Here is a 12,248-nt window from a genome sequence, read left to right on the forward strand (position 1 = left end):
GATTCCTTGAGAGTTCATGGCTGTGTTGCTCTGTCATCGCAGCACCGTGGACCGAATTCAGCAACTGCGTAAGGAATACCAGCAGGCCAGACGGGAGGGGGCAGCACCAGCATATGAGGAGCTTGAAGCCCGCCAGAGGCCCCCAGAATTTGACCCGCACAGGGTGAGTATCGCACGTCCGCATGACCCCGGTGGGATCTCCTTCAAGAAAGGTGATCATAAGCCGGCGAGCCAACGACTTAAACTGCGTAATGAGACTCCATCTCCACAAACCATGTAAAAACCTAGCCGATGTGTAAATGTATATGTGCCACACATGCTTAAAGCACGCTAATTTATGCAAAGGTCATGGAGAGATGGGGCTAATGAGGGAAATAATATGCACATGGTACTGGCATGCCCATCTTACATGCTCATTTGCACAGATGGGGAGGGGGGACCCTGGCGTGATGATCCAAGACCCTTCTTATAAAGGCTGCCATGCAGCGTAAGTGTTTTATCAGAACATGAAGATGATGAAAGGATATTTTCAATGCATAACAAATAATGGAAACTGGTACTTCAGTGTGATGTCAGTACACATAGCCTGGACGTTATCTTCAGGTGCAGTACCTTTTGATTAGTTGCGTTCTTAGGCTTACAAAAGGCTTACATGGTAGTACAAACGCAGAAGTGTATCATTATCATTTACAGTTGAAACAGCCAAGTACTGAAACAGCCGAAGATATTTAACACGAAGGGCCATCTGTCATGGATGGATCCAAAGCAGTCTGGTTCTGATCTGAATGACATCTCCCGAGCCATGTTCTTCCTATGTTTTTTAAATTCTTTGCACATGGGCATTTTTCTTTTAAATGATGTTTCTCATTCCCCCTAATCACACAGCTAACCCAGTAAGTCCTGTTACTTGTCACCCAACCCATAGACATAAAGGTCAGAGCTGGGCATTGGGGAAAAAAATGCAGAAAATGGTCTGCAGAACCAGAGCTCAGTGTCCTGATGAGCACATCGGTGCTTCTGATAAGGAATGCCAAGCCTTATGACCTCTGCTTGTGTGTGTACACATACTTTTGTGAGATGTGTGTAGCTGTGCTTATTTTCCACTGAGCTGAGCTCAGATTTCCACTGAACACACAAGGGGCATTCACCTTTTTACAATGCACTCAGTTCTGGCTGTTACCCACATCTAACAGGATACTGCTTATAATCTTCTTTTGCAGACATTTACTAAATCAATGGGAATTTTTCTAGATTTATAAACTGCTGATAACTGTTTCCAGATTTTGTAAAATGCCCGCTTATCTCGGCAGGGCTACAATTTTATTATTTTAAAAGTATAAAAGATGGAAATGCAAGGTTTAGTGGAAACAGCACCAATTTGCTGAAAACACACAGGCAGAATATATATTCTGACCTGCTAGCTATTTTGGTTCATTTTGGCTGAGTAACTGCATATAAGTACATGTTACACTGCAGGATGACAATGAAAAGAAATGCGATCTTTGTCAAATTTAGCACAGAACCCAAAAAGTTGATAACTGGCTTGGTTTTAATAAGTATAGTTGGTGAAGACTGGACTGTAATGTTTGCTTTTTTTTTTTGCTTCTTCCTACCACCTCCTAAGATTCTACGGCACTTGTAATCTCCCCTCATCCTGGAAAGCCATTGGGTTTTCTGGTTCCAGTTCCACGTGGGCATTTACTGGCTTGACTGACTCAGTTGTTACTTATTTTTAGACATTGACAACATCTGCAGTATGTGAACTGTATCATTACGACACCCAACTGCCTATGGAACTTGTTAGGCTGTTGAAAGAAGATTTGCTCAAGTAGTGAAAGCTGTATCTGGGATCATTAACTGGGCCTTGTGTCCCAAAATGCCAGGTGTGAATTTGGGCCTTCTTAGCCAAATCAGACATGACTTCCACACATGCCTGCACACGTATTTGACCAACATTGTGTCAGGGTTTATTGAGTATATATGAGAATGGGGTTTCAGGGTTTCCTGAACTGATCATGTGTGTGTTACCACAGTTTGTTGGATTCCAGGGAGCTTGCAATGTTACCAGGGGGAGCTACATCGCTGTGGCACCAATAATAATAGCAATTCGCATTTAAAGAACTAATGTGGTATCTAAAACAAGAAAAACTGGTTACTGGAACTTCTCAGGGATCAAGAATCAATATTGCTTCATAAATGCTTTGAGTATTTCGGTTGTTTTCTACTCGGTAGTGTTTCCGATGCTCATTAAGTACAGTATTCCCAGATTATGGAAAGAGGTTGTCTGCCGAGTGAGACTGATAAAAGGGCAGTGCAGGTGCCTGCCTGTTCAGACCCTGCGTGACTGAAGCAATTGTGACTGGGGCCTGTTACGCACCAGTACACCTTGTTTGGGTAGCCATTTTGGAATTTGCTTAGTAACAAGAGGCAAAGGACATGACAACAATTGCTGTGCGCTTTAAAGTTGAATAAGGACTCACAATGTTTTTCAGTTTTCTTAGGAGGAATCTTAAATACAATTGGCTACACTACTTTTTATAATACAGATAAAAACAGAATGAAAAATACAGCGGCCAGGGCCCTGTACAGTGACAATTATGATCTGAAAGTTGCACTTTTGCGCTCTCCTAGTTAATTGTTCAAACTCAGAGGAGAGCCTGGCTTGCTCTTGCCTCACGCTAGCTTGATCTTGGCCCCATTTTCAGCATGTTAGCACATTCATTAAAAATAAAGATTCTGAGTGTTTTTGTTTCCTTTCAGTGCCGAACGGCTATTCGATAACATTATCTTTAAGGAAGCTATGCGGCCGTCCTCTCACAGAGCTCACTCTTTATCGCGATGGTCGGGATGCTATGAAAAATTAAGCATGACGTTTCATTTTCCAGCTGTTTTTTTCCCTCTTCGGCTACAAGCGCGTGCTTTGTGTTTCTGGGAGCAAGATCGTTTATCTGAACTTCTAAAAGCAGCGAGAGAGAAATGTGAAATCATTTGAAATCCTGACTGGATGGCAGAATGGTTTCCCCAGCGTGATTGATGCATTGTGGTGGCCTGGTAAACACGCCGTGTAGTAAACATAGTTCAGCGCACTCCCATCGGGAGTCAGCAGCTCTGGCCTGTGTGAAGCTAAGAGAATACATTGCAGTATCTACCGCGCCGAGGAGGAGCTGTGAAGGAAGGTGCCGTTTCACTTAGAAAAGTCAGTTTTTTTAACACACCTTATAATGAATGCGTTGTCAATGACGGAAAGACAAAGTGTTCCGTGTTAGTGTGTCAGGTATTGTCATGAATGGAAATGCTACATTCAAAGGAACGTTTACAAAACCATAGCAGACCGTTTCACACCACACTGGGGCCCAGAAAGCACCACAGAGGACTTGCAGACACACTGTGGCAAATTCCAACCTGACAGATGCTTGCATATTCTAGCCCTGAACCCTGATGCCAGCACAACTGAATTGTATCGCATAAAAAATGCTGTGGATCAATGGTGTATTTGACTGAATTGCCACGTTTTTTAATATACAGTTTTGGCATTTTGAATTCTGGTATGTTGCACGTTATTTTCCTGTCAATAAATTGCTTCTGGGAAGGTTACGGATCCTTGCAGTTGATGGTGTTACGTGCTCTACCAAGCTCTGGTGTCTTGGGTACCGGGTCCGGTTCTGCCCTGAGATACCTTCCGTGTGGAGTTTGCATGTTGTTGTTCGCCATGTGTGTTTCTTCTCTGGGCAGTCGTGATTCCCCCCCAGCTTCAAAGGCTTGCTGGTTAAGGCTCCTTCGTGACTGGTGTGTTTATGCGTGTGAGTTACACTGATCTTGCTTTCCACCCGTGTTCTAAGACTCTATTTTTCACTTTTGTGGTGCTTGTCTTTCCATCAGTTTTTGGAAAGTTCCCAGTAAGGATTGCAAGCCGCTAGGTTTAATGTTCTGTAAATATGTGCATATGTCATTCGGTAGTGTTTTTTAAATGTCCCAGGGTGGGTATCTGCCCTGTGGTGGACTGGACACGCATGCTGGCTGGGTTAATTGGTGTCTCTAAATTGTCCCTGTGTGTGTCCTTTGCTACAGTAACGTGCCATGCAGGGTGTGGCCCTGTGTTGTACCCTGTGCCCCCAGGATAGCCTCTGGATGGCCACAACCCTTACCAGAATTAAACAGCTTTCTAATGATCGATGGTTATTTCTTCTTTTCAGATCCACCTTAACTTCTTAAAAGCAATCATTGTCTAAGCTGTGATTTTAGGAGGGTTATGCAGCTTGTACCTTCCTCCTCACCCAGAAGACACTGCCAAAACTGCAGTTTAGTTTTACCAATGTAAGCATTGTCATAACCCTGTTGTATTTAAAATATATATAGTATGGTATAATTAAGAGGTTTCTAACCTGGTCTTTAGCCGAAGAAAACATGTAATTTTGCTGTAAGCGACATCTGGCAACAGGCCAGTTCGAATGATGTATTTTGCCATCTGATCCAACAGCGTAACAAACAAGGCTCCTTCAAAGAAAGAAAAATTGAAATCTTCTGCTTGATTATTAGTGTTTTCCCTCCGTCCTGTTCGCTTAAATTACAGTGTCCATGCCGTTCATTGAATGGTTGGCATTGTGGTAGCAATCGCATGGCAGATGTCAAGGGCTTGTAATTATGCGCAAGAGGTCAAAAATTCAGCTGTAACAGAAAGGGCCGTTCTTTCCCCCTCCTAACAGTCGTTGAACTGGAGAGGAAGCCCCTGGTGCCAGAAGAGCGCAATGTCAGGCAAGACAGTGTGTTAATACAAGGAGCAGTTTACTCAGCCTGCAGTATCAGAGGGCATTGAAGATACACACAGGTTTCACAGTTGACTTCAGGGCACTGCGGTACCAAGCTGAAGCTGATGATGCATCTTTCTTCACTGAGTGAAAATGCAAATCATTCACCTTGGGGTCAAATTGACCAGTTTCCGGTCACACCATTTTGTGAGGTTTATATCGATTTCTCCTGGATTTTCGTGGGCTGTTCTTTTTGAGTTGTCAAACTTAGAAAAAAACAAAACATTTCTGTTGTACAGAATTGTTAGGAGCAGTAAACCACTGCGTTTTTTGTCACTGTTTTTAAGATAAGATATTCTTCAGCTCGCATAAAATATACGATATCTTTTCTTTAACCCCTTTCAGATTTAATGTCCAGATTTGTTGAATTACAAATTATACATAACTAAATACTGTAGTGCTCCTGGAGGCTTAGGATTTGGAAATTAAAGAATTTCCAATGGCATTGCTACCCTCTGAGACAAAGTATTAACATGAAAATGTATATGTCATCTGCCAGTGGATCTATAAAATCTTTATAGATATTTTATAGATAGGATCTATAAAATACACAAAATCATGTGTCAAGAAGTCCAGCCAGGTACATCACCACTGAGAGACTTCTGTAGAACACCAAGCTTCACTTTTACATTTAACTTCTCTGCGCGCAAGTGACTGTCGGTTCACAGGTATTGAAACCATGCAAACCACAGCAACCGTGACACCTAGATCAAGTGACATCTCTCCGTTTTCTTGTGATTGACACCTGGTATTCTCCAGGCATACAGTAGATGAGTCCATCTGTAAATCTCTCTAATCGCTGACTTCGACCACACTATTTGGCCAAAGTTGACACAAGGTACTATAGCACATCTAAACTCTGAGAGTTAATATTAGAAGTTTTACCTTTAAATGATAAGCTCTCGGGAGACGAGAACCTTCATCTGTTTTTTCTTTGTTTAAATTTAATGGTCTAGATGTATTTTGCTCACATCCTTGTCTTTATACCGTGATGAAAGGCAAAGGAATTTACATCAGAATGTTTTTTTCAATGCATTTCCTGTTTGCAACTCGTCTGTGGCAGTTTTTGGACTTGCACACGCTTGCATTTAAACTGTTCAGTTCGTTTTCCTTCTCTCGTGCACAATTGCAGATAATCACAGCAGTGCCTTATTTCAAAAGGGATTTTGTACAGAAAACAAATCAGGCAAACTCACACCTGCATCCAAAACCCTCTCTGAAGTGCGGAGCCTATAAAGAGATTTCAGCATTTAACAGATTTGTAATTGAGCTGGAGTGCTTATGAATACGTCAGAAGCAATGGATTGACCCAGATGGGAAAATCATCATTTCTAAAGCTCTTTTTCAGATATCCCCCCCCTCCCCCCCCATCGTCACCCCCACCCCTGGCAAACCCCTTTGTTTACTATCAATAACAAATTGCTCGCTAGTTGAGAGCAAATTCCACTGAATTTTAAAAGGCTCAGCGCTCTTGAAGTGAGATTAGAAATATTATAAATATGGATTGGATTAACGGGCTACACTGGCAACTGCAAACGAAATTAATGAGTTGAATCATTAGGGTAGAACTGTATTTATTTGTTCATTTATTTATTGTTTCTCACACTGGCAGAAGTGGGAAGGCATCAACAACATAGCGCAGCTTATCAGATCAGCCTTTCAGAGGCCATTAAGATGCATATCTGTGGAGGCTCATCGTTAAGAGGCATTTCTGGTGCCACCAATTAATTCCAAGACTTCTTCTGAGACCAGTGGATTAAAATACTTCTACACAAACAAAAGGCTTATGACAACGTGAACAATTGCACCGACTTGTACTGAAAAACACCAGACTGTGCCCCAAAGCTGTTCCATCAACAGTGCACAACAGGGCATTGATAAAAAACATTGTTCTTATTTCACAACAGTTCTGCAAAATCTCTTAGGTTTCCTGTTTGTCACAAGCCACATTTTCCCAAGAATGTGCCGTCATTCCCCCAAAATACCCAAATATACAACAACAAAAAACACTTCTGCATATTATTTCTGGGTGTGTGATTCATTTTGTCCTTTGATATGCCCAGAAGTCAAAGATGATGTTTCTGTTTCTCTCTGTTTTCCAGGAAGAATTGCAGACATTCACCTGCACAATGACCCCCTCCCCCCCAGCAAATGTCAGACTGATTTTCAAACCTTCTTCATTGTTTTATGAGACTTTTGCTTCAGTTTAGATGAATAATACACATATTGCAACAGTTCATAAAGGAATGAGATGTTACATCGTAAAACCGCTTAAATGTTAAATACTGTATGTGGACATTTATATGGGAAGGGTTTTGTGCCAAACAGTAATATTTTTTCTTCCTTGACTTATTTATTTAATGAAAAAAGTTTTTGAATGTGTAACTTTAATAAGAGAATGGGTACCAGCTGATTATTTTCATGCTTAGTCAAACTTTGAAAGAGTTCGCCATACAGTACCTCATCCTCCACTGATAAGACAGTCAGACGAGTTTTGCAAAGGAGAGAAGGCCATTTGGTAATTAGAAAGTTGTTTTTCTGAGGATCACATTCAGCCATTTCTTGAAAGAAGACAAGGTATCAGGTTTGACAATGTGACTGGGCATCTTGTTCCATGCTCCCACAACTCTTTGCTCAAAGAAGTGCCTCTTGTTCTCAGGCTTAAATGCAATTCCATGTAGTTTTCAGTTCGGCCCTCTGGTTTGTGTTTCACGGTTTATTTTGAAAAAGGACTGACTTCCTCAATGCCTTTGAGGATTTTGAATACTTGGATAAGGTCCCTGGTTCCGATATACTTATCAGGTTGATAGATGGGAGACAGCACAGAAAATGCCTAGACAGTACCAGAGTCAGACAGCCAGTGGGTGTTTGGAAAGTTTTGCCAAGCCATGACTGTGGCGGTATTTTTATGCGTGCAGCAGAGCAGAGATACAACTTGCTGATCTCGGTGTACCACATTGTGCGCAGGATCCTCCGGCTTCCTTCCTGTTCACCATTTGAATTGAAAGGGTGATTCAAAAAAAGAGGACTGTGACTAATTGGTTGGAGATTAAAAAAGGAAACTGATCACTGCTCCAGTCCTTCGTGTGCCTAAGTACAAGAGGTCATGCAGTGCACAATGGGCCTCTCCCAGTTTCACTGCGGAAGAATTGTCGCTGTTTAACAAATGTTAAGAGACAATTGATCTGTTTCATGTCAGGCTTGCACTTCTGGAACCATGCAGAATAGGTGGTGCTGAGTTTTCCAGATTAAGAGCTTCCTGATATTAAAAGCAACCAAATCATTTTGCACGTGATCACCTGGTAAACTAACGAGTACTTTATTTGAAATGGGCTGCATTCCAGTTTCATTTTTTCCACACTGGAAGCCACAGGGGTCTGTCTTGCCCAATCACAAGATAGTTGTCTGACTGCACCACTGCTTTAGAAGGTCCAGTTCTAACTGATGTATAGCACAGCCCATACTGAGCTGTTAACCCCCTTAACTAGTCAAATCAGATATGGCAATGAAGAAAGCTTTGTTCTAAAGTGAGTGTTCCTGATAAAAAGGCACAGAACATCCCCCATCTTGATGCAAGCTGAGGCAAAAGAGACAACAAAAAGCATTTTCACCAGGTGGTTCATACCCAGTACAGTCCCTCCGGCGCAACAGCATGTGCTTGTGTTGCCAGAGAGCCTCGGTGAGTCTTCTCATGAAACGAGATTTGATGAAAACCACAAGCATGCACAGCATCTCCTGGTCACAAGCAGGTCACAGTGAATGGAACTTGTGGATCTGTGGAAAGCACAAGCATCCCTAAGCTGTAGATAAAACACACTTGCTACCACTGAAAAAATAACAAGTAATGGAAGATGTATTTTGACCTCTGCTGGTCATATTGTAATAATTAGGCCAGTCATTAGGTTTGTGATTTCTCCAAGAGGTCAAACATCCAGAACAGCAAGTGCTAAAGGCATACAGTAGTATTCTCCACATTTAACAATGTTGCAATTCTCTTGTGGGTTTTTAAGATATACAGGTAATTGTTAGATCAGTTTAAATGGAAACCCAGTCTAGAAAATGATACCTTAGCTCTATAATTACTGTTCTGTTATACTGAAAATTGATATTGTTTTATTGTCTTGTAATGAGTGGAATTTTTCTTTACCTTTATATTGATAAACTCAGGTTATATGAGCAAGATTTGATTGTTAGATCTTATTTTAATATGTGGTGCAGTCATATCCCAGGATCTGTGTGTAGCATACTCTTACTCTTAAGACAGGAAGTGCCGTGTTCTTGTAGTGTTGTAATGAGAATCACATTGCTGCTGTGTGATAAGGTGATGTCATCGTTTCAGCTGAGCTTGTTGGGGGAGAGGCTAAGGGAGTAATTAGCTTCTGATCATTTTAAAAGTGTGAAGACAAGACAAAGCAAAAATTTAACAGAAGCCCTCTAGGAATTTTACTAAAGATCAGTGCCAATTCTAAAAGCTTTCAATCTTATTTGTGCTATTTTTAGTCACCAAAATATGAAATTGTATTAATTATGAATGCATAAGCAGAACACTTCACATAGTATCATTTTGTGTTGGGCTTCTCAACTTATGAAACCAGGCTTAGTGTATGTTCAGCACTGTAAACCAGTAAAGTGGTTGTTGAGCCTATAAGAGGACACTTCAGTTTTTAAAAAAGCAGAAACTGAAGTTGTGGAAGACCTCTAGTGAAACGCTTATGTTAGAAATCCATTGGTGTTGGTGAAGCAGTACAGAATTCCCTTTAGTCTCATACCATATCAAGCTCAAGGCATTGGGTGGACATTGAAAGAAAACAATATGGAACTAGGCATTTATCCTGGAATCTGTAACATCTGTTCCATACAGTAAATCTCAGTTCAAGTGTGGGTGGACCGGACAAAATAATCGAGGGATGTGTTAGGTCTCAGCGTATCTAATGCTGGATAAATGAGGATGTGGGCAGTTAATGCTGATGGAGCAAGTGTTGTACTCAAGAGGATGCAGTACAATTAAGTTATTAGAGGAAAAGGTTCGAGCTTTAAATTCTGGCCAGGTATCGTTGACGTATAGGGTTTCTTTATTCTGAATTTTGCCTATATGGAATGTTTGGATCCTGCCTGGCTCTTGTTGCTTGCCAGGATGGGCTCAGTCTCCCCTGTGACCCTGTATTGGGCAAAGTGGTTAGAAAATGGATGGAAAAATATTTGGAATGGAGAGTAAGTATTAAATAAGAAATGAAGATCATCGCAGTCCCACTTTAATATTTTCTATGCACCGTTCCTGTGTTTCCTAATGATTTGGAAAGATTTCTCATTAACTTCCACCCTAATGACCATATCATGAACCTAAGACAGCAAATGAAACGTTACGGCAATCTCAGTTGGCTAATCCACCCATCTGATCGCCATATGGTCTGTCGAAATTAGAAGGCACCAAAAGTCGTCTGCAGCTTGTTTTTCAAGTTAATTGTTTTAAAACGGTTTCTGTGGATAGAGTACAGATGAAAGTATCAACTCTTTTTAGAAAATCCATTTATTTTAAATTAAGGAAGTCTTTATCCCAAGAAACAGTTACAAACACCTCCTCCCAGCTAGCTGATATTGGACTGCTTCCAAGATCTCGCAAAAAGGTGGGTTTATGAGCAAAAATAGTTTCCGAATAGCAGTACATGTCATCTTGCGGTCTAAAGTCCTGTATTTTAACACGTTATTTCTTTTCTAAAGGATTATAAAATAATAACAAAAGGTGATGTAATTTTCTGGTTAACTGAGAAGGTTGTATTAAATTATGCCTCCTCCTTAAAAAATGTAAACATTCGGAAGTGCTTTTTGATTAGGGGATTCCAGACTTTTTTAGCTGTTGTTTCAGGACTCTTAAAAATGTTCTGCCAGATACTATTTGCACAGATCAGGGGATCTTAAGCTTCCTGATTCCTATGTAAATATCTCAGATGCAATCAGAATTGAAATCACACTGCTGGTAGAGAAATTCAAATAACAGCATGTGAGAAGCCGGAATAAGAGTTTACAAAAAATTAAACTGTTCCATAAATTCCTACAATCTTTATCATATGCGAGGGGGGATTTGTTAATCACTTTTTAATAAATGTTTGCATTTCACATTGTTTATTGGCTCATTAAAATGAAAAAAGGGCACTTTCAGAAGCTGGAAAACAAATTACAGTATGAACCTACTGTACAGGCCTTGTTTTAATTTCTTAGTTACTAATGATCTTTTCATTCCGTGGATACATGAAAATGGATTGGGTTTATGATACAAATCTTCTGTGATAGTTTTTAGGGAGAGAATGTTGAAATAACCGTACTGAAATCATTGCAGTTCTTGCCTAAATACACAAATTGGCTAGGGATGTATATCAGAGGGGTGATCAGCATTTCCTATTTAGCACATATAATATTAGCACTTGTATCAGGTCCTGTTACTGCAGTAAAAGACATTTCCAGAAGACTGGAAGTACGTAACTCAAATCAGGAAAGGGAACAGAGCATGGGTTGGACTTTACGATACAACCCTTGTGGGTTCGAATGTTACTAGTCGACTGTAACAGAATTTACCGAAGAGGTGGCGCACAATTGGCTGAGCTCTGCAGAGGGGATTAGTCAGTGTGCCAGTACTTGGGGGCGTGTTCATTGTGGAGGCGGAGCCAGGGATTAAGGGCGTGGCCTTGACTTGGCTGACTAAGGGCGAGCCACAGCTGTGGGGGCCCTTTAAGGCAACAACCTAAACTCAGATGTACTGCACTTATACTGTAGGTGATGTAAAGTTCTCCAGGTTAAATTATCTGCATGCTAGGTCACGATCCAGTAGAGGTCTTGGTAATGGCCTTGCTGGAAACTGATGTTTTAACTTTTCTGCAAGAGGAGTATGTTAGTGCTACTGTACTAGGAAGAGAATAGTAGTAGTGCTGATGAGAAGAGAAAAAATGACAAGAGCAACAGAATTAAAACAGTGGGATGAAGAATCAGTTCTTACAGATGGGTTCAGGTGTGAGCAGTTTGACAGTAATCAATAACCATTTATTGAAGAAGGGCTGGAGAGCTGTTTAACAGTTGAGGGTTCAGCAGCTGCAGTAAAGCATGGAGGTGGATCAATACAAGTGCTGGGCTTTATCTCGGCCAACTGTGTTGAGGACCTACATAAAATCAAATCCTGCCCTGACTTCCAGTACATACAGACAGGTTCTGATCCTCCACGCCATCCCCTCAGGCATGTGTCTCATTGGACAGAGATTCATCTTGCTTGCTGTTCCTATATAGTAAAAAAAAAACCTGTTAATGGTTTAAATAGAGAAGCATCGACAAGTTATCTTGGCAAAGCAGGAGACAACGTGTTCCGTGCCACTGTGAATGTGAAATCAGTCGTTCTAAATAAGCAGGACAGTGGTGCGTCTGAGCTTAATAACACATCATCACTGGCAGCAAAGCTGG

At 41.0% G+C, this 12,248-nt stretch overlaps 1 protein-coding gene across 7 annotated transcripts in view; it reads left to right on the plus strand.

Moving 5' to 3' along the window:
- LOC148648748 (partitioning defective 3 homolog B-like) overlaps positions 1-12,248 on the plus strand; it is a 319,671-nt gene that overhangs the window by 263,724 nt on the left and 43,699 nt on the right. For all 7 annotated transcript variants that reach the window (XM_088606610.1, XM_088606611.1, XM_088606608.1 and 4 more), the window contains one exon: positions 43-163. In XM_088606610.1, the coding sequence (XP_088462736.1) occupies positions 43-163 (121 nt within the window). The remainder of the gene's footprint in view (positions 1-42; positions 164-12,248) is intronic.

Source organism: Lepisosteus platostomus, chromosome 14, assembly GCF_059453375.1.
Source record: "Lepisosteus platostomus isolate fLepPlt1 chromosome 14, fLepPlt1.hap1, whole genome shotgun sequence".
NCBI classification, from domain to species: Eukaryota; Metazoa; Chordata; class Actinopteri; order Semionotiformes; family Lepisosteidae; genus Lepisosteus; species Lepisosteus platostomus.